Source organism: Astatotilapia calliptera, chromosome 7 (genome assembly GCF_964374335.1).
Source record: "Astatotilapia calliptera chromosome 7, fAstCal68.1, whole genome shotgun sequence".
In the NCBI taxonomy this organism is placed as follows: domain Eukaryota; kingdom Metazoa; phylum Chordata; class Actinopteri; order Cichliformes; family Cichlidae; genus Astatotilapia; species Astatotilapia calliptera.
The window spans coordinates 26,464,917-26,487,884 of NC_137428.1; the positions used below are offsets into that span (position 1 = coordinate 26,464,917).

General features: G+C 40.2%; 1 protein-coding gene across 3 annotated transcripts in view; it reads left to right on the forward strand.

Annotated features, from left to right (window-relative positions):
• Positions 1-22,968, forward strand: part of gnaz (guanine nucleotide binding protein (G protein), alpha z polypeptide) — a 53,659-nt gene that overhangs the window by 20,175 nt on the left and 10,516 nt on the right. For all 3 annotated transcript variants that reach the window (XM_080304324.1, XM_080304325.1, XM_026173991.2), the window contains exon 2: positions 12,693-13,986. In XM_080304324.1, coding sequence (XP_080160450.1) covers positions 13,264-13,986 — 723 coding nt within the window. In that variant the 5' untranslated portion in view covers positions 12,693-13,263. The remainder of the gene's footprint in view (positions 1-12,692; positions 13,987-22,968) is intronic.

Genomic DNA, 22,968 nt, shown 5'->3' on the forward strand with positions numbered 1-22,968 from the left:
GTGTATGTATGTTTGAGCTGCTTTGCCGCTATGTTCAGGCGGGGCACCGCTCTGTTCAGCTGGCTCAGCATTTGTGTTTGTTTTGGGTCTTTAATCCTAGCCAGGTACTGGAACAAAGTGTCATCTCCACACAAACAGCTGTAAGACATGCTTTGGCAGCTCATTTTCAACAGGCAGCCGCTGATTGTAGAAAGGGCTAATAATCGACTTCACAGTAAAGCATCAATGAGGGAAAGCTGTCAGAGGAATCGAACAAAATCTTAGGGTGGGGTTCAGTGAATGAGTAAGGATTAGACTATCTTTGGTGTTATATAAAACCACACCAGCTCAATTCATCCTTCTCTCTCTCTCTCTCTCTCTCTCTCTCTCTCTCGTTGCCCTCCTTTCTAATCTTTGCTGGTAGTCGCATACAGGGGACTGTCTGTTTTCCTGAGGCAGGCCAGCAAGAGGGCCTTGCTTCCAGCACTCAAATCTGAGTGATGAGAGGGCACAGCAGAGGGGACTAACAGAGCAACTTTGTGTTCCACTGCACACACATAACAGTGGTCATATGACAACAAGGAGGTGGTGGAGAGAGAGGGTGGTGGTGAGCGAGGGCTACGGCCTACAACCGACTGCTGAGGGATGTTGATCTTCAGTGGAAGAAGTGAAAGCTGATATATGCCACATATATAGAGAGAGAGAGAGAAAAGGAGAGGCAAGCTTTACAGTCTGTACTCTTAGTTCAGGCTTTCTGGATCACAGCCACTTTTCTTTGTTTTGATGAGGGCGTGCAGGTCGCCTTTTCCAAGAAAACATCTGAAAATGACGTGAGGCTGGTGGTGTATCTCGGTGACTTCTTCTTGCTCCTTGCTGTTTCCATAAAGTTCGGCACTTTCACATAGCCGATGCTCTAGGCTCTTTCTTCATGTAAACACACAACATACAGTTAAACTATACTCGTCTAATTGAACTCATTTATTGAAAAACATACTTCATCGTCATCTCCAAGACTTCCGCACCAGAAACCCACTGTAACATCAAAGATAGTTTGCGCCTAATAGTTTAAGTAGCACTTTTTTCCCTTTTCATTTGTCATTGTCCTTTGTGCTTTAATTCTACAGAGCTCATTGGGTGGGTTAATGGCAATTAAAGTGTTGCATCTGCTGCAGTGTAAGATGTTTCTCTTTTTCCTGTTCCCGTTATCAAATCACTAACAGCAGATAATGCCTGTGGGTTGTAGAAGCCTGAAAGTGTCTGTTACCCGCAATTTCCTTCTGTTAGAGAAGGCGTTTATCTTATCTGTCATGACCCAAATGAATGCTGTGCTGTAGTGAGTGTTTGAATGCAGATTACAGTGTTCATAGCACCAACCTGCATTTGATCTACCTAATACGGTTCAAAAGCCGAAGAATGCCTACTGTATCCAAAGGCATGCATGCGCGCCCCCGTTTGCTTTTATACAGCAGCACGTGCACGCGAGCCTCTAGTGTCCACCTTGTGCCATCTTATCCCTTCACATCACACAGCGTACAGGCTCAGCCTGTGCACAAACATGCCATTGTCATCGCTGGCTGGCCTTGTGATTCAGTGTGACCCGCTGGATTAGAGAAGGGGGAACACAGCCGCTGAGATGAGGAACATTAAACAGAGTATTATCACGGAAAAGCATCTATCATACAGCGACCTCACCCCCACCCTGTCTCCACCCTCTAAATAGCCCACTGTTTTGGGGGAGTGGAGAGAGGAGAACACTGCCCATCATTGTTTTCAGTAATGAATGAGTTGTGTCCTCACATGTGTATACTACGCAGGCATCTTCCTCAGAGGTCTGCGGTGAGGACGTGATGGAAAGTAAGAACGTGAAATGTTAAAGAAACAATTTTGAGGGCTAAATTAAGAGTTTACAATGACCAGACTCAGATATGGAACTTTTTTTTAAAAGAGCATTTAAGGCCATTTTTGATCCACAGTGTTTCAAGAGTGTTTACAGAGGGAACATAAGTGATGTTGGTGATTTTGAGTTCACTTAACTGCAACCACCAGCCAATGGTTGGTCTCCTGACACGTGTTTTTGAAGCAACTGTGCGGTCATTACAGGTTCTCAGAATGCCTCTCCTCAGATGCTTCTCAGACACATGGCTGCAGACTAGACTAGTTATTCTTTGACAGCCCATTCAAATGCCTCTTCAGTGTATATATGTTGTTAACTATCTATCAGCTCTCAGCCTGGATGACAAGGCTTACTGCTTCTTTAGTTTTCACTATAATCCAATCTCCTCTCAAGAACGCTGATGTATAAGAAGTGAGGATTATTAGTGTGTTATTAGAAAAAAATGAAGGTTAAGCCATATGGTTAAATCTAAAGAGGTGCAAACTGCTGAATAGAGCTGTGAATGTGACGTAAAGTGGGGCGACCACAAAGCTCTGACTCATCACATAGAACCGGGCCTTCTAGGTTGGAAAACTTTGTTTATTTAATTCCTGTGAGATATGCAAACCAACAGAGTGCCTTTCAGTTATCACGATCGACAAGACACATGGCATGTTTATCTGAAAGCATCACATGGACCACCATAATCTACAGAATCTGTATTAGCAGCTAGCATCAGTTTGCAGCTCAAAGCATGAAACTCACTGTCTGCTTTATGTCGCTCATTCTGCAGCGTTGTGTTGCAGCACAGCCAGTCAATGAACTGAAACATGAAAATCATTCAGTGCAGCGTTCAGATAACCCAGATATTATTTACCAATTCTTTCTGTCCTATTACACGTCGCAGCTCTCTATAAACACACTCTGTGCTTTCATCCTACTTCATCTAGCTAGATTTCTGCCTAGCGTGCCCTGCTTCACATGATAATACTCGCAACAGTGAATAATCTATCAATTAGAGTCAATCTATGTTTGGTTTTTTTTACCCGTGGAAGCAAAGTGACAGCAATTATCTACACAACAAATGCAGTATGGTTAAAAAATCCAGCCTTTTTTATTTGTTTGTTTCCCCACAAGGATTTTTGAGAGATTTAGATTGTCATAGCCACAGTAACCAGTTCCATTTTATCTTGCTGTGTATTAGCTGTTAGATGTAAGATTTCCTGGAAACCTTCCCAGACTGGTAACATCTCCAGCACCCTTTCCAGAAGCTCGAGCAGCACTGATTTAAGACTCCTCTCAGCCCCTGCTCTGCTTCTTGGTAGGAGACCTAAACAGAATGCCACTGGGACAAATGAGAACACACAAACCCAGCAGTACAATTAAATAACATACACAAAAGAAAAATTAAGAGTGGGTTATGTAACTGCTCGTGCTGCTCCAAGCTAATTTGTCAGCAGCGCTGCCTGTAAATGATTACTTTTTTCACAAGGCCCATTTTAGTGTCTTTTTCTTATTTTCTGTGATAAGAAATCCTGGTTATCTGGGTCATAATTTCCACACTGGAGCCACTCAAGTATATCAAGCTGGCAACGATGATAGAAAGGCTGCAGCATCTTTCACAATATATTATTGTAACTTAAAAAAGACAGTTACCAACAGGTTATCAGTCACTGAGTGAAATGTCTTGTTTTTTGTAAATGTAACTTGAGACAATTCATTCTTAACAACTGTGATTGCCTCGTGCAGCTAAAGCTTCGGTGTCCTTGCTTGTCCTTGTGCAGACACCTACAAGTCCACATTGGAAACTGTTGCAAAACCACTAAAGGCACAATTGGAAACATTACAAATGATGAAATCAGAGTTCAGAATGAAAAAACTGCACAAACTGATCAGCAGTAACCGCACAGCACAACTGCATGCAACCACACAAAATGACAGGCGCACTTCATTGCTAAACAAAAGCAAAATAAACAATAAACAGACGATATTATGCAATAACTTGATGAACATAAAACTAATATAAAATGACCTGAAGTATCCAAAATAACAAATAAGGAAAACTAAGAAACTATAAAAAAAGAGTTCACTGTCGTCACATCCAGTAAGAACAAACCGATAAATGGGACTTGACCTGCATGAATGTCATGTGACCTGATTTGCGTCCTCACGAACATGCAGTAGTGGCTTTTGCTGACAAAGGGTAGCGTTATTTAGATCAAGAGGTTCGGGTGTGGATTTAGAGGGACATGAAACAAAAGTGTCTGAATATTACAGCCTTCTCTCATTTCTTTCAAGAAGGTGACGTTGAGCGAGGCTTTTGTGTTTGAACTCTCTTCACTTATGAATAGCCAATATGTGGTTTTGGAGACACCTACTGTAGCAGGAATTACCACAAAAGCTGCTTTGTATACTTTGTAAGGCTATCTGTCTATCAGCACACTGCCATGACACCTCACAAGAGTGCATTTGAGTTTAAAATCAATGTCAGTTTTGTAGACGGGTATTTTCTGGCTCACAAAGGGGGTAGAAATACATCAAACGCGCCACTGGTCCCTCCACTTAAGCCTCTCCGCTTATGTCTGCTATATAAACATGTAACATTTGTCAAAGATTAAAGTTTGCAAGTCATTTTGTGGCTAATGTAATAATCTCTAATATTTCTCCATATGGTATCTACTTCACTCACTCGCTTTCTCTGTATCTGAAGCCGGAGCAGCTAAAAGGCAGTTTGAGCTTTCAGACTTAATTTCAGTCATGTGTAGTGCATCAACCACAATGATGTTGTGGTCCAAAGTATTCAGGAAAATACTGTATAAGATGTGAATCACATGCCTTCAATTCAAATTAGTTTTTACCGAGCTAAATATAAAATTCTCATCTTCTTCCAAATAAAACACTTCCTTATTTCAAGAGTCTTTGCTGTATGAATGTGGATGTGTTTTTTTAAATATTTATGGTAGAAGTAACATAAAAACATGAGCACAGCTCCAAATAATATCCATGACTGTGTCAATGCCAGCCTGACAGATGAGGGCATTTTCTTATATATACCTTCATTTAGGAAAGAAAGCTTTTAAACTTATTGCATCATCACCTGTCGGTCAAATTGACTTAAGAAAATCCAGTCTGTACCAAATGGTGTTATTCATAACTTCTTGGAAGTTGCAGTCATCTCAGATTATTCACCACCTCTGTGGTAATCACATGATTGGGCAACTGGCTTTAAGGGCTGATGGTTTTTAAGAATCTCTTACTCGAGAACACCTCAGTTTCGTTTTAGACTGGACTTTTCTATATAAATATGACAATTACTCTGAAGGCAGAAGTGAAAAATGACATACTCAAAGGTTTGATCACTGCTTTATATTTAGAGATTAGCTTCTGTTTCATTTCTGAGGTTTCAGATATGACTATAAAAACAGGGGAAGAAAATTCTTTATCTTGATTCCAGTAAGTTGCTTACTTACTAGTAACTTTTTTTTGTGAGCAGTAAGCAAGCTTTCAGTCAGCAAAACAGATGCCTTTTGGTCAGAACACATAAGCACTGTTCCAGCACAGGGTACAAATGCTCGACTGGACTGGGCTCCAGAAAGTTGGGTGAAGTCCTCGTCGTTCTCGTGTCTTTCCCAACCCACTCCTGCGGAATCTTTGGGACTTGTGGGGCAGTCTGTCCTGTTTCAGGAGGCTGGAGTGGTCTACAAACATGCTGTGACTGGTGCTACCTGGACCCAGTGGTTCCCAGTGGAACATTACATTGGGAAAAAATGTGATATACACAACGCAAGGTCATCCACACCACCTATCAGTGGTTTTAATGCTGCGGCTGATAAGTGTTCATCAAGAAGAATTACATGTGAATTTCTGTGTGATCCTATTAGAAACACTAAATGAAATAGTTGCAGTTTCACGTCACAGGTGCCACTTCCCAGATAGTTCTGCTTATATTACAGTCACACAAGGGAAAACTGGTGGGAGACTGTAGCATGACCAAAATGATTGCAAATGTGTGCAATGAACTTTAAAAGTCTTCACAGACAGGGACAACTCGCACTCAGTTGGCATCTTCAAAGGAACTTTGGTGCACTAAGACTTCAATAAAATGGTAATAGGACAGAGTCAGTCTGCATTTAGTCTGTCATCACCTTGCAATTGAACTGCATGCAGTCTCTTTGTGATAATGGTTAACTGTAATCATTCGATTAAAATGGCAATTCTGTTCCTGTCTACATACACAGAAATTCACAAGAATGGCCTGAAACTCATAGATTTGAATCCAAAATTCAGAAACTCCTCCATAAATAGTGATCTAGTTGGCGTACTTTACTTTAATATAGGAATTGGAGTTGGCCTGTCTGCGTTTATTAATTAGATAGCAGTTATTTGCAAACCTTTGGCAATTTGAGTCAGTCTGAGTCGGACTGTGATTGTTTGGAGATGGGCTTCTTACCACATCTGCACAATCACCTTGTAAGTGGTCACCAAGAGGTTGAGGGTGCTACACACTCAACCAGTTTGTTACTGCAACTACTTGCAACCTGTGACTGTAGATTTCTTTCAACTCATAACCAAATGCAAAAAAATAAAATAAAACAAAAAAAAAATGCAATAATCAGACTACCTAGTTGCAAGGTCTTTGCTGCCTCATTTTCACTCTAGTGTGACTGAGACATTAGTCATAATAAATGTCCTACCTTTTGGATTCATTCAGTATGGATTTCAATAATTGCTGATTAAATAATAAATCTGCCTGTGAATTAACTTGCACACACACACACACACACACACACACACACACACACACACACACACACACACACACACACACACACACACACACACACACACACACACACACACACACAGCCCTGCTCACCTCATTCATAAACCATTACAAGATGACTAAAAGCACACCTGCACTTTTCACCTTTCTTTTAACATTCGACATTTTTCCTTTTCATTTATAAAAACAGTAGAATTTCCATTCTGCATATCACCAGCAGTTCTGTACTGCATTTGTCAGTCTCATCATTGCACATCTCAGCACCGTCTTGGACCTTCAGTTGCCTTTTCTTTGTTATTCCGTTGACATAAGTTTCATTTCACAAAGCAGACTTCAGCAACATGTCTTCATTAGCTGCAATCAGATCTTCCAAACATGCTTTCTAATTGCTGTTCTTATCCGGAAAACTAAGTTCACTGTCAGGATCTGGTCACCACTCCAGTTTAATTTTAACTAATGTTTAAATTCTGTTTAAAAACTAAGGCTTTTAACTGATGTGACTAAAAGAAACACTTTCCCTACCTACCTATATGGTGTGATCCTTCCTGTGTGTTTAAACATCAGTATGAGATGTCAATGTTTGTTCACATACTGTCCATTCTGGTAAGTCATCTGTAGTCGTTACATAATGCATTTTTCTTTGAACAAATTTCATGTCTGAGCAATACCATTCAGCCTCTAATGGATTAAAATCGCCACTCAATCTAATGTGACTGACCCTAATTGTAAGAGCATTTTCGTGGGCTAAATAACTACAGCAGTAGGACAGTAGGAGAGGTTATACAACAGAAACCACCGTGACTGCATATACTCATCTTGAATCAATCGTGTGATTGTAATTATTTGCAGCATGGTGAATTAATAATTAGAGGTAAGCCTCTGGGAGCAGTAGTGAAGGGGGAGATGATGGGCCGTGTGCAGCCAGAGCTGTGCAGGAAAGGCAAGAGAGTGACCAGGCTCTGTCACATGATGGCTATCAGATTTCTTCAGCCCTCATGATGCATCAAGATGCTGTCCTTTCTGCCTGGCCCCCGTGGCTCTGCATTCACTCATCACTCGGCCTCCACGCTGATACTCAGTCATTCGATGTACCCATAACACTCACTTTCTAGAAGACGGTCTGCAATAGTTCTAGTACAAATATTCAGAACTATTTTGTGCAAAATGCAGCAAAATCAAATCAATAGTTAGTGTATTTAGTCAATGCAACAAAACAAACAAACAAACAAAAAAACAGGAGAAGCTTTGTATTGTAGACTTGCAAACAGTTTTTCAATCCATTTGCAAGGTGAGCTCCTCCAATGATCTTTGAGACCTTGTAGTGGATTCATGCTGTGTTAAGCTGAGCAATTTTGCACTTTCCCAGACAAAAACTGACCAACAGGAGAGAATCGTTATATCTTACAGTGCTCCAGTGTTGCACTGTGAGAGAGGTTCAAAGTTGGTAGTTGCAACTAAAAATACTCTATATGGACAAAAGTACTGGGCCACACCTATTAATTTTTGAATTCAGGTGTATAAAATCAAACACAGAGCCATGCAGTCTGCCTTTACAAACATTCGTGAAAGAATGCGTTGTTCTAAAGAGCTCGCTGGATTCCAATGTTGTAATTGAACAAGATGCCACCTTTTCAACAAGTCAGTTTGTGAAATGTCTTCTAATGGATATGTCACCGTCAACTGTAAGCACTGTGACACATTGTGTGTAAAAGTCACCAGTGCTCTGTTGACTTATTTTCTTTAGTTACAAACCTCCTCTGGCATTAACATCAGCACAACAAATTTCCCCTGAGAGCTTCATTGCACAGGTTTCCATGGTTAAACGGCTCCTGTAGGTGTGATGTGTAGGTGTCCCACATTTGTCCATGTAGTGCAACTGTGGTCAACTGAGCAACCTATAGGGCGAGACATGAAAGCGCACAATAATCAAAAATACATTGGCATAATAAAAAAAAATACAAAAACAAACCCAAGTGGAATAAGTGGAGGCAACAAAAAAAGAAAACAAAGTTACTAACTCACATGATTTATTACAGCAGCAGGATGCAGTTAGAGTTTGCCATCTAGTGCAAATATTCAATTCAGTTCAGGTGTGTAACAATTCACAGCAACGGCCGCCCCAAGGTAAAGATCCTGCGGTATTCTGGAGAAAACCCCAACATTCAAGCGATCCCTTATGATCAAGCACTGTGCAATGGTGGGAAGTAAAAACTCCCAGAGAACCAGACTCGGGGAGGGGCGACCATCTGCTATAACTGGTTGGTGATGGTGGTGGATGAAGAGAAAGAGAAAAGATAAAAAAGAGAGCTGTGGCAAAACACAGACTAAGGGAAAAAGAAGACAAAAATTTGATAAAAATTGTGAAGTGATGAGTAAATATCCTCCTGGAGCCTATCGGTGGATGTTGGGGTGGTGGAATGGTTGAATCTGCAGGCAGCAATGCTTAAATGTCACGATGGGAAATTCATCAGCTTAAATACACAGAAAAAAAACTGGTGAGGTGTGCTTGAGATATGGCGTGAGGAGACTGAGGCACGCTACATAAATGACCCTATGTGACTCGAACCAGCTCATAGGCTTCACGTCATTTGTGACATCAGAAATGCTGCTTGTGTGTGTCGTCCAGAGGTCTTTTTGTCAACAGCGGCATGCAGTTTACTAGACTGCTGAAAGCCCACAGTCTGTAGGCGCCTTTAGTTTCATCTGTCTTCATGTATTCTTGAACTGGCTCCATGATGTTGAGATCAGGTCACAGTGGCATCTGTTGTATATTGCCTGGATATATTTGGGGTTGTTGTCATGCTGTGGAATGAATTTGGGGCCTTTGTGATAGTATTGTGTCTGGTTACAATTACATTTTAAGTCTTTGCGCCAAACTCTTTGTAAGTTTTACCAAAGCCTGAGATGTATCCTTGTAAAGTAAAGTTGGCACTGTAAGCATGATGTGAAATCCTGATATAGAAATGATATTTTCTTGACCTTTAAAAGCTAATTATTTATTTGCTGTCGCTTGCATTTGGAGCTATTTCGACTTTAAACTAGACTGTATAATTTGTTACAAAGAGTAAGCATGTTTTCATCCTCTAGGCACTTTCCTAATTAATTTGTGTTTGTTTTTTGTTAAAATTTTGTGGGTTCCTGCTGCGATATGCTCTAGTTATCCATGTGTAAGGAAGAAAAAGGCCACGTTCCTCTCCATGCAGTGTGTAAATGTGTCTAATATTACTTCAGCAGTGCACTACTTCCACAGAAATTATCAAATAAGAGGTATAACTTCAAAAAGTGCAGAAATGTCAGAGCTGCATATTTGTGAAATAACAAAATGGAATGACTTCGCACGCAGCTTTAATGTGTTTCATGGGCTCTAAAAATCAGTGATGTGCATTAACCGGTTTGGCTGGCTTTGCCATTTTGAGAGGGTAGTAAGGTGCCTGAAGCCAGGAACCAACTCTCTTTTCTGTCTGTGTCATGATGCTTTATTATGGCTTTGTTCTGCTTTGTTGTCCTTTGTCTTTTGAAGAGTGGACGCCACGCACCAGAGTAAAAAAAGGTGCTCTCCTTCTCTCTGTGTGTGTCTAAAGATAATACCAATATTCTGCCATCGCTTAGTCTGTTCCAGTGTGCACCCATTTGTTGCTGAATCTGATAGAAACAACAGTAGCACAGTTATTCTTGCTTGTAATTATTCACGTCAGCCTCTGGACATTTGAGACATTTATGTAAATTCAAGCAACCAAGCTTCTTCCAATGCAGTATTTGTTTTATTTAAATAAAAGTGATGCCATATGCAAATAATGTATGAAAATGGGAGATGAACGAAAACTATTTGCATGTGAAATATGAAAGATAGCCACACATATGACTGGACAAAGAGTAAGAGCTTTGCAGTAGCATGAAAGCATGAGAGGCACCTGCTGGCTTGAGCCTGTTATTTTCCACTTTGATAGTAAATAAGCATTTCACCTTGTTTTACTGAACACCAGCGCAGAAAGAGTGCAGGCAGAGACACTGGCTTGTGAGGGAACTAGCATGAGATGCTGTTGTTTGCAAGAGAAAACACATTTTTGTTTACACTGCATCACTTCCCTTTCAAACGGTGGATAGTGTTTGTTTGTTTTTTGTTTTTTTAGTTTATCTCGCCTGGTTCAATCCTATGTTTGACCTTGATTGTGTATAAAATGAGTCTGTGTGTGGTACTGTTAAGTGGATAGGCAGGGTTAGCTTGCCTCAGAGTAAGTGGTAACAAAAGACTCCTGTTAAGGGAAGTAATCTGAAGAGGCAGAACATAGGTATTATGACAATGTTTAAATGGGAAGTGTGCAGGTTAGTAAGCGTGCTTTCAGTAACTATCTGCTGGATCAAGGAAGAATCAATAGTGCATTTATTTTTCATTTCTTCTTCTCAGTTTTGCATAAATATGCAGATAATAATGTCATACTAGGCTAGAGCTTGGCTTGGCATAAAAACCAAAAGCAGTGCTATCCCTACTCCCTCGAGCTCAGAAATAAATCTACCAGCACCTTTAGAGCTCCCTCATTCAAACACCTACCATAAGTACGTCTATGGCCTTTAGTATGCAGCTTGTTTGGATAACGACTTAGTCCCAGTCTTCGAGCAAAATGTTAATAGTTACAATCAGAGAAGTTTTTAAAAGTAAGCACACTTACTGCTTACATAGAAAGAAGAGGGAAAGAGGACACCAGATACTAATAATAAAATACAGAGATTAACTGACCATCAATAAGTGTTAGCATCTCTATAAAAGCAGGAGTTTTGGCAGTTTGCAGGTCTGGAGCAGTCAAGTGTATGTTAACACAATGCCACCATCTTCTTGAGAGTGGACATCCCAGCAAATTCACCCCAGGGCAATGCTCAGAAAATAAATAAATAAATAAATAAAAAAAACCAGAAAAAAACCCAACCTGAGCTACATCTTAGTTAAAGTTCATGACAGCACAATTAGAAAACTGAATAAGTATAGCTTTTTTGAAGGGTTGCCAATAGAAAGCTTCTTCTCTCTAAATTGAACATGGTAGCACAGCTTAGGTTTGCAAAGGTGAATCTCAACAAACTACAGGACTTCTGTAACAATGTCCTTTGGACAGATAAGACCAGAGTGGAGATCTTTGGCTAAGATGCAAAGCTCTACATCTGGTGAAAACCAAAGGCGGCATATCAGCACACTGTGTGGGCATCCCACATACTAAGCATGGTGGTTTAGGGCAAATGATTCAGGCTTGTTTTGCAGCCACACAACCTGGGCACCGTGTAATCATTGAATGGACCATGAACTCCTTTGTGTACCAAAGTATTTTAGAGTCAAATGTGAAGCCATCTATCTGACAGCTCAAACTTTGCTAAAATTGGGTCATGCAAGACAATTATCCCGAGCACAGCAGCAAATCCACAACAGAATGTTTGCAAAAGGAAAGATCAAGTTGTTGCAATGACCGAGTCAAAGTCCAGATCGCAACCTGACTGAAGTGTTGTGGTAAGACCTTAAGAGAGTTGTGCAGAAACAAATTCTTGCAAACCTCAATGAACTGAAGCAACTGAAGAGTGGAGCAAAATTCCTCCACAATGATGTGACAGACAAAAAAAAAAGATTACTTCAAGTTTGTACTGCAAAAAGTCTAACTACAAAATGTAAAACATGGTATTTTCACAGTAAATACTATGACTGATTTAAAAGGTATTGCCAAATGGAGCTTTTAAATGTAACTTTCGCTTTTATAACCATAGACTTAAGATGCAAAAAATACAATCCATTACAAGCAAATGAAAACATATTGTCTATAATTGCACAAAAAATGGACATGATATGAACCTCACTCCCCTAGGAGAGAGTCTGTTGTCAGCTGATCTGTTTGTGTAGGTACCAGACAAAGTAGGTAAGTGTTAATTCCTCCAGTGGTAACTATTTGTGCTGAAGTAAGCTTCTAACCTCCAGAAAAACAAAAACATATATAATGAATTGTCGCTTCAGCACAATTGTCATTAATAAAACTGTTGCTATTTATCTTGCTCACGACTCCTCTCTGTCTTGTGTGTTGGCAGATTTGGAGGCCTTCAGTTGACTGGGAGATATTTCACCACAGGAAGACCAAGCAAAACAGGCCAAAGATACAACTTTGGTGGATGATTTCAGAGGCTGAAAAAGGGCAAAACACTGCAAGAGCCATGTGGGAAGAGAGTGAAAGGGGTTTGCTATTTGCTCGCATCAAGCCTAAACACTTTCTCTACTGACATACACTGAACGTTCTCGAACCTTCCTCCAGAACATTTCCTCAGGGGGAGCCCCTGCTATGAACCCCAGGCTTCAGTAGGCAGTCAGACCTCAGAGCCAGGCCACTGTGTGGGCATCCCACAAGTCTGGGTTCTGCCCACACAGAACTCACAGACTGCCCCTGAACAAAAAGCATGAAACACTCCTGAGTCACTCGTCAGTGTGGTAGCTTTCCTGTCTTGTCCTCAACTAGTCTATTGTGAAATCTCTGAAGGCCTGTACACACAAACGCCCCTCTTCTCTCCTTCTACCGCCACATATTCAGTCACCACTTCATTACTATTTGCTTCCCCATCAAGTAGCAGCACGAGTTCCTTTGGGTTTACCACGTGGTGGAGGACCATGGGATGCCGTCAGAGCTCGGAGGAGAAGGAAGCGGCGCGGCGCTCGCGGCGGATCGACCGCCACTTGCGCTCAGAGAGTCAGCGGCAGCGGCGTGAGATCAAACTGTTGTTGCTGGGCACCAGCAACTCTGGCAAGAGCACCATAGTCAAACAGATGAAAATCATCCACAGTGGAGGCTTCAATCTGGAAGCCTGCAAGGAGTACAAGCCACTCATCTTGTACAATGCCATCGACTCTCTCACCCGCATCATCCGTGCTCTCAGCACTCTTAAAATTGACTTTCACAATCCTGACCGCGCCTATGATGCTGTGCAGCTCTTTGCCCTTACAGGGCCAGCTGAGAGCAAGGGGGAGATTACTCCAGAGCTGCTAGGGGTAATGAAACGTCTGTGGGCAGACTCAGGGGTCCAGGAGTGCTTTCAACGATCCAATGAATACCACTTAGAGGACAACACTGCCTACTACCTAAATGACCTGGACCGCATTTCTGCACCCGAGTACATCCCCACGGTCGAGGACATCCTACGATCCCGTGACATGACCACTGGGATTGTGGAGAACAAGTTCACCTTTAAGGAGCTCACCTTCAAGATGGTAGACGTGGGCGGACAGCGTTCGGAGAGAAAGAAGTGGATTCATTGCTTCGAGGGCGTGACAGCAATCATTTTCTGTGTTGAGCTAAGCGGCTATGACCTCAAACTCTACGAGGACAACCAGACGGTAAGAAAATTCAGCTTTAAAAAGGCCCAACTTTTGTTCTGACAGTGCAAATGCTCTTATGCACAGATGCCTAAACAAATGCAGACAGGCAGCAGCCACTCAGAGTAGTGTGAAGAGGGACGAGGCAAATATCTACCCAATTTGCACAAATTCAGTAATTATTATCTCTTGTTAAAAGTTAATTGCAGTCATGAGAGAGGGATGTTTCTCACCATCAGATTAGAACATTAAAGTGGAGACAATTCATCTCTTTTATACAACAAACACCATTTATCCGATTTACTGTGTGGATTTTAGGTACCATTTATCTTATCAGCAGCATCCTAGTCTGTAAGATTACTTCTGATTCTTTGACAGGCAAACTTAAAAGCAGAGATATCTAATAATCACCTGCCAGTGAACTGTAGTTCAGTTTCACAGCTTGGATATTCATGCTATGAAACAATCAATGTAAGAAATGGCTTCCGAAAAGTCATTTTTGCTGTGTCACTTCCTCTCTGTGCATCCCCTTCTAGAGCACAGATAAGCCTCCTGTGGTCACATGGATCCACCGAGACACACATGGTTTTTAGTTCGTGTCAGAAATTTTTTTTCTATAACATCACTCTGAAAGTATTAAGGGATATGTTCAAAACACTTTTTAGAATCGGTGCTGTTAGATATTTGCTGACAATTAAGGTAACAATTGTGTAGTTTGATTACTGAGTTTCCTGGAACAATTAAGAAATAAAGATTACTCAGTAAAGCCATTGAGGCTTACATAACTTGTATGTTTAGTCTGGTCTCCTCTAAACCAATAAAATTATTAATTGCACATTTTCCTGAAAACCCTGGCAGGCAACTGTTAATAGAGACAAACTGAAGGGAGCAAATGCACAGTATCCAAATTTAGGGAACTTTGGTTGCATGATCTCTTCTAAGGAAAACAAAGATTTTTTGTCATTTTTATTTTTCAACAGGCAAAGGATCTAGGACTTTTTAATTCTCTGCATAAATCCAGATTCCAAAATAGTTCTCTCGATTAAAACATGAAGCTCTTCTCCTACCTTGGGCTAAATGTGCAAAAAAAACCCACCGAAAAACAGTAAACTGTGGTTCCACTTTGTGCGTTTGTTTTCTGTGTGGGAACATTTTGTAATGCTGCCACTTTACAGTGTAAAATTTGCAAAACACACCACTGAGCAAAACCAAACCATGTGCTGCTGCTGACAGGTGCTGCTGTTACAGCTGTGACGCCAATAACATTTCTGATAACTGCTTGTGCAACAAATGTAATTACCACAATAAACAAAAATGAACTTAGCCACATTAATTCAGACTGGTAGCCACTTGTGACATGGTACCCAAGACTACTCAAAACACGGAATGATACTGCTTTACTGAACTTCATTTATAGTTTTAGTTTTCAATTTAGAAAGCCTTATCTACATTTTAAGTTCCTTATCTAATGTTTTTGGATGGTGAAATGGATTCTCTTTGCCTTAATGTAGTAATCACAGTTATTTTATATCTGTCTAAAAGAGGGGAACGGCTTGTGTTTGTTATCTTCTCTTCATGGTTTTGGAATTTAAACGATTTCTTCTCCATAGCATATTCATCATCTTATCTGAGTGTTTTAGAAAAGTTACTTCTTGTTTAACTGCCTCCGGGATAACGGAGGATCAACAATATAATTGTATTTGGTTATGAGGGGAGATCGTCTCTTGCTTCACTTTTTCCACGATCCCAGCATCCACTTTCACCTTGATGTTTTACAGTCAACTCCAGAAATAGCTCAAGCGCAGAGGAAACTTGGTCATTGCTGGAAGTGGACTGGCCTGATAATGCATGGGTTACCCGGATAAAACAGGGTGTACATCGAGCCAGGTTGGAACATGAAATCAATTAGCTTTATAGGTTAAAAATAAAGTCTGAGGAGAAAATGCAGTATGGTGTTAATTGAGTTCACAGAATAAAGTGTGAGGTTGTACCTGTGAGAATTAGCAGATTGTGCAGGCACTGTATAGCAATGGGAGTTAACTGGTGCAAGGAAAAACAACTTTTATTATTCAAACAAAGGCGAGGAAAGCTATCAGAGTGTATAAATCCAAAGGAAGGGGAGTTATGTGGATTGTCAGGAAAATGCATGATATACTTATGAATTTAAAAACCAAAAATGCCCTCATCAGCCACTTGATTGGGGACACCTTGCTAGTATTGGGTTGGATCTCTTTTGCCTTCAGAACTGCTTTAATGCTTTGTGGCATAGACTCAAAGTGTTGGAAAGGTTCCTCAAAGATTTTGATCCACATTGACATAATAGCATCACAAAGTTGTTGCAGACTCGGCTCCCACTCTACTACGACTCAGCGGTGCTCTACTAGATTGGGATCTGGCTGCTGTGGAGGCCATTTGAGTAAAGTGAACTGTGTCTTGAACACCGCCACATTCAAGAAAGCAGTTTGAGATGATTGGAACTTCGTGTCATGGCAGAAGATACACTGTGGCCATAAAAGTATGGACATGGTCAATAGCAGCATCCAGATAGACTGTGGAGCTGTTACTAAAGGGCCCAAAGTGTACAAAGAAAATATCTCCCACACCATTACACCATCACCAGCATTCTGAACCTTTAATACAAGGTAGGATGTAGCCATCTTTTTATGTTGTTTACAAGAAATTCTGACCCTACCATCAGAAAATTGAGACTCATCAGACCAGGCAACATTTTTCCAATTTTCTCTTGTTCAATTTTGGTGAGCCTCTGCGAACTGATAGCTTCAGTTTTCCGTTCTTAGATGACAGGAGTGGTACAAGGTTTGGATTCAGAGATGCTCTTTTGCTTATATCAGCTGTAACAAGTGGTCATTGCAGTTACTGTTGCCTTTTTGTCAGCTCAAAGCAGTTCGGCCATTATCATTATCATTGCCCTCAATGTAAAGTTGTTTTGACTGTGAATACACAGTTTTATTCTTTAGTTGGACAATTAATGCAATTCACACTTGTGTCAAGGGGAATTCTTGGCTGGAAAAGCAAGAGGAAAGATATCCATGATATCCATGCTCTTTGGCTCAAAGTAATAATTTAATCATTAAGCATTTTTGCAAAAGCAAGTTTTGATCTTGATCTACAAAACAGCACAAAAGAAGGAGGTTTTAGTGTTTGTGTTATTACGAAACAAGAGGAGTTCCCAGATGGTACAGTGGACACATGTGTGACTGCTGTGATTAAAGCATCTTTCTTTCAGCTTCACGAGTGAACCGTCAGCTGTTCAAACACACGTTAAAGTCCGTTTGGCTCGACACCACCGAACAGAGGCAGCAATATAACATAGCTAACATTAACAGTGCAGTGAATCCTCCTTGTGCTGTGATATTCAGGACTGCAAACCGAGCAGCATCACTGACTTTCAGCTTGTTGTGTTTGTGGATATATGACTGACTTTAATTATCCATAAAATCATCACATTCTCTGTAAGATTAAGGTCGACTATTGAACGGCGTATATTTTGAAGTAAAGGCTTTAAAACCAAGTTAGTACAAACATCGCTAATGTCACATAACTTTCCCGACATGTGGCCAACATGTTTTAATGTTCTTCATTATAAAAACATTTGCGCATAAATAAGTGACATAATATTCAGTACTTACTTCCGAAAGTTTACTCTTCGGCGACTCCGCTTCCGCTGTTTTTTTCAGCAAAATTATCCACACCACCGCGGCGCTATGAAATCTGGGATATGTTGGGCCATGAAGGCTACACCGACCCATCCTTAAAATTCAGGAAAATTAAGGACACATTTGAGGGCTGCATTTCGAGCAGCCTTTGAATTGGGACAGCCTTCATCGTGTCGCTGTGACGTAATCGGCCTTAAAATGCGGCCTTTAAGGCTGCAGACCGAGCAACCTGAAACAGTTTCTCATCTGTTTTGGTCATGTAAATTTACGTGTAAATTCTGGAAGGATTTCCACAAGTTTATTACTGACTTTGTTCTCCCTAATCTTCAACTGTACTATAAGGATGTTATCTTTGGCTATTATAATTTTAAAGACAAGGACAATGATGCTTTCTTTTTTATAAATTTGGTTTTTATTTTTGGCAAAATTTCATATACACAAAAGCAAAGTCCTCGGCAGAAAGCCTGAACTTCTTGTATTAAAAATGGAACTTGCACAATATATAAGGACAATCTCCTCATCAAAAAACACTAAGGCTCTCAAGACTGTTAACATCTGTAACCGATTGAAACTGCTAACTTGATTTTGGCTCTTGCAAACTTTTGTTTATTTATGTTCCCCTTAATTTATTTTATTTTTTGTACTCACTTTTGTCTCACTGTCCTTGTCACTCTTTCTGTTCCTCATTGTACTACCACAATGTCATCTTTTATGTGATCCCTGTTTTACTTGACTGTATGTCTATAATGTGATAAATAAAGTTTAAAAAAAAAAAAAAAGGCTGCAGACCCTGAATTGGGATACAGCGTAAATCCTGTCATTGGTACTTCCTGGCTTGTGTAGTTACTAGGTAACAAAAGCTCAACACTGCCCCTAGCGTCCTGGAGCACTTCCGTTGTGTTTTGGAATTTGCATGTGTTTTGGAGTTTGTACGTGCTTTGTCTCTAGGGGCCACTGTAGCTAACCCACATGCTGTGAAGTGACAGCGCTAATCACCGAGTCACATCAATCATACTCGTCAAAATTACACAAGAGAGCATGTAACTAATATTGCTTTATAATAACCATTGTCAACAATAATTTTTAACTCTAGTGAAAACTAATAAAAAATAATGCTTATTACTAATGTTCTAATTTATGGTAGTTTGTGTTGTTTACTGTACTGTAGCTATAAGATGTGGATGACATGGGCACACATTATATTTTATATGCCATTTTAAGCATGTCTTAGTGGTTAACACATGCTGCCATTTTAAAACAAAAGTTTGATAATCAGGTAGTTTTCAGTCCAAAAGTATCAAATACTGCAGTTTTCTCAAAGCGGATAGTATCTAGCATACAAACCAGGCGTACTTTGAGGTTTGTGCTGTATCAGCAAGACAAATCTCACGATTCATATGGGTTCATGTGATGAGACAAACCAAAACCAATAGTATTACAGTGCTGAAAAATCTGGTTAAAAATCTAAAGCTCTGCACAAAGTTTAAAACTACATTAGCATACAGGCAAGGTAAGCTGCTCAAAAACAGCCAGAGAAGAACAAGTTAACATGTTTGTTACACAGAGAAATTGTGTGTCTGAATTAATCTACCAAAGCTACCCGACTCTTTGTGAAAAGTAATTACCCCTTAAATCTAATACTTGGTTGAAAACATGCAATCAAGTGTTGGTGATAACTGACGATGAGTCTTGCACATCACTTTGGAGGAATTTTGGCCCACACTTCCTTGCAGAATTGTTTTAATTCATTCACCTTGGAGGACTTTTCAAGCAGAAAAGGCCTCTTCTAAGGTGATGCCAGTGCATCTCAATCTAATTTAAATCCAGACTAGGCCACTTTAAAAACCTTCATTCAGAGGTGGACTTGCTGCTGTTGGACATAAACTAATATCTGGATATTTTCCTTCAGAATTTTCTGGTAGAGAACAGAACTCATGGTTCTGTCATTCGTCCAGGTCCTGAAGCAGAAACCAGACCCAGACCATCACACTACCATCTCTTTCTCATTGTTGAATCATGAACTCTGACCTTAACTGATGAAAGTGAGGCCTACAGATCATTAGATGTTGTTCTGTACTTTACTGTCATTTACTTTTTGTGGTTAGAAAAAAAGCAAAAATTAAAAAAAAAGTGCAGATTCTGACAAAAATGGTGATTACGAAGCGAAACATTGGTGACTTTTAAAACATTAAAACTAAAATGAATTAGTATTCAGTACAGAATGCAGGGCACACATGTGTGAAGCAGGAAGTGTAAGACTCTTATGTAACAAGCAGTGTCAAAACTCTATGTCTTGTCTTACAACAGACACAACAAGCAGTGTCAAAACGCTATGGCTTGTCTTACAACAGACACAACAAAGACTATACATGTCCAAAGTCTGTTGTTTATACAGCGCTACATATAAAATACATATGTATAACAGATATTTATATTGGATACTTAGTGGTTTAAAATTGAGGAACTTGGGTATAAATTCTGGCAATTTAGTACAGCTGCCACACCACACCCAATAAATCTACATGATCATCAGGTTGCAGTATTACACCACAGCTACATCGCAAAGGTTGCCGGAAACAAGCAGCTTCCGTTCAGGGGAAACATTTTTTATACATTTCTGAGAAATGTTACATTTTCCATCTTTTTAAGTTAGGTTATAGGGAGTCAGCAATGTAGACTCCAAAGATTTAGATAACAAGGCATGACCACATCCTTGCTTTAACATTTTGCAAGATAATCTGCAATAAAGTTGAAATCAAAAGCAGCAAAATGAAGCTGGGTTGACACATTATAATAATGTTGTTAGAGCAGCTGGCTCCATAATGAGGCATTTTAAAGGTCTTTAAATATCTCTGACCTTGTTAAAAGCATGTCAGTAACACTGAATAAATTTGCACAGTATGCAAATTATTTGCGTAGACTCATTCATATTTTTTTTTATTGCATCACAAATATCGAACATTTTATTCAATGAAAACACTTGGAAAGATTATTAACATCTACATTAGAAGTGCCACAATTGAGTCACAGAGTGTAAAACCATTAGTTCGTGGGAATTAAAACTTTGCATTACAACAAGTTTCTCATGAACAAAAACCAGGGTACTGATTCAATAGTCCTACCCAAGAGTGACTCATCAGTTTTCATTTAAGTGCATCTCTGACTCACTGATTTCTCAGAGTAAGGTGGAAGTGCTGTAGGTTTGAACCCAGTCATTGCAGGATGGTTTAATAGAAAAGTTTGCCCTGAGGCTTTGTAAGAAATATATAAGAAATATATTAAACATAGTGACAAACAACACAAGAGGACTGAAAAGGAAAGCTGAATTGCACAACCACATTTGGTGTGTGGTCGTTGTTGGTGTTCTTAACAGTCATTAGAACTTTTGAGACATTCATCAGATTTTTCTGCGCATGTTTACAAATACATTTAAGCTGCTTTCAAGAACAAAAGGTCCCATTTTATTGTGATACCTTAATGCTGTGACCGGTGATCACTTAAGTGGTTTCAGCATTCAGGATTCATACAAGCAGAAAAAAATCAGAACTCATCTGACCGATAAAACACTGGTTCCGTTTCCATGCATCAACTCGCGCAAGACAGAAAATGCACCATAATAATTACAGTATATTTACCCATCATCCCATTGCCTGATGCATTTTCGCTGTCCCATCCCTGTCTTCATAATGAATCGGTTACCACGGCTACTGTTGCTTAGCAACAGGCCAGTCAAATGCTCCTAATCCTGTGCTGTTGACAGTGAGCTGTGACTAGGGAAGGGAGGATGAGAAGGGAAAGGAGCGGGGGGGGGGGGGGGGGGGGGGGGGGGGGTACAATAAACAGCAGCGCTGGAGAGAATAGATGAAGTTTCATGCATGTATTGTGTTCCTGTTCGAGTGTTTGTGTTATTATGAATATGTAGCGCAGGTTTATATGCAACGGCTGACGCCGAGCAACTGCAGTCAATTCTTTTTATCTGTGAGGGGAAAATGAAAAGCATAGATATGAGATTAGCGCTTGCTTAAGCTTGTGTTTGCCAAACATGAGCACAGACGCTGACTGTACTGTCAGCTCTACTTCTATTGTTTCATTTATTATTTCAGTAATCTCTCAAATGGGAATTCATTACCTGTCACATGAAAGGACGCTGGAAATCAACGAATAGGGTTTCACGTTTTCGAATGTGGACCTTTGTTGTGTGTGCCTTATCTTTCAAGCTACAGCAGAGATGATGTGTGAACGGGCCTGGATGTAAAACATTTTCCCTGATCGGTGACTTTGAACAGTAGTGGCTGTTTTTCAGAATCGCTCGGGCATTAAATGTGTTTCAGACAGATAGTTTTTTTCAGAAATATTTCCAGCCCTGTGCTTCTTAACTGGCTAATGGGTTATCAAAGGCATTACCATCATGTTTCTTCGTATCAAATAATGGTGTTTTGGAAAAAGAGCTTTCCATTATATGACTAAGAATACAGAAGATATATATGACCCTTGTTATAGCGACATACAAGCCTAGTACCTGTCATGGCCTCTATATTTTTCTTAGAGTGCTTTGAACTTTGTCTTATTCACATCATTGTCATAATAAGGTGACAGACAAAAATATTAAACAAAATAGCCTAGATGAATTTGTTAAATTTGTTTAGCTCATGTTCAACTTTTTTTTTTAAAAGTGCTTCTGGTCATGTGTACAAATACATTGTGTTTATGTTTGTTTGCCTGTTCGTAACAGCTACACCCTGCAGTGTTGCTGCCCACAGTAACAACATTAGTAATTAAAAAGAGAGCGGAAATAGAAAGGGAGCGGTCTGAATAATGCAACTCTCAGGTGCAACAGGGAAAAAAAAGAAATATGTTGACAGAAAAAAAGCAACCTTGGCAGACAGATGCAGGGTGTCATTTCTTGTCAGGCAGTGACATGTAAATTTAACCTTAATGAGTAATGGAGAGATGGCTGCACACTTAAATGGCTTGTATTTGGGAAACAAAGCAATGACACAGTGATGAACTTCCTCATTAATACTTAAGCTTAATTAAAGCCCACACCGCTCTCTTGAGTACTCTGGCAGGAGGAGGTGAGGGGGAAGCAGGGTGTGTGTGCGTGCACATATGTGTGAGCATGTCTGCATCAGTGGGTGCTTGAAGCAAAGGAGGGGGTCTGCGTACTTTGGGGACCCCCCAACCCTGCTCTCCTTCCACCCCCCGTTAGGAAACACTTGCTGTAAAGTGATAGGTGGCCAGGTGAGGAGACTTGAGAGTCCCTTGGCTCAGCTGGCTGTCTCCTGCTATGCTCTCTTTACCATCTGGGCTCTTGTTTTGACACCCT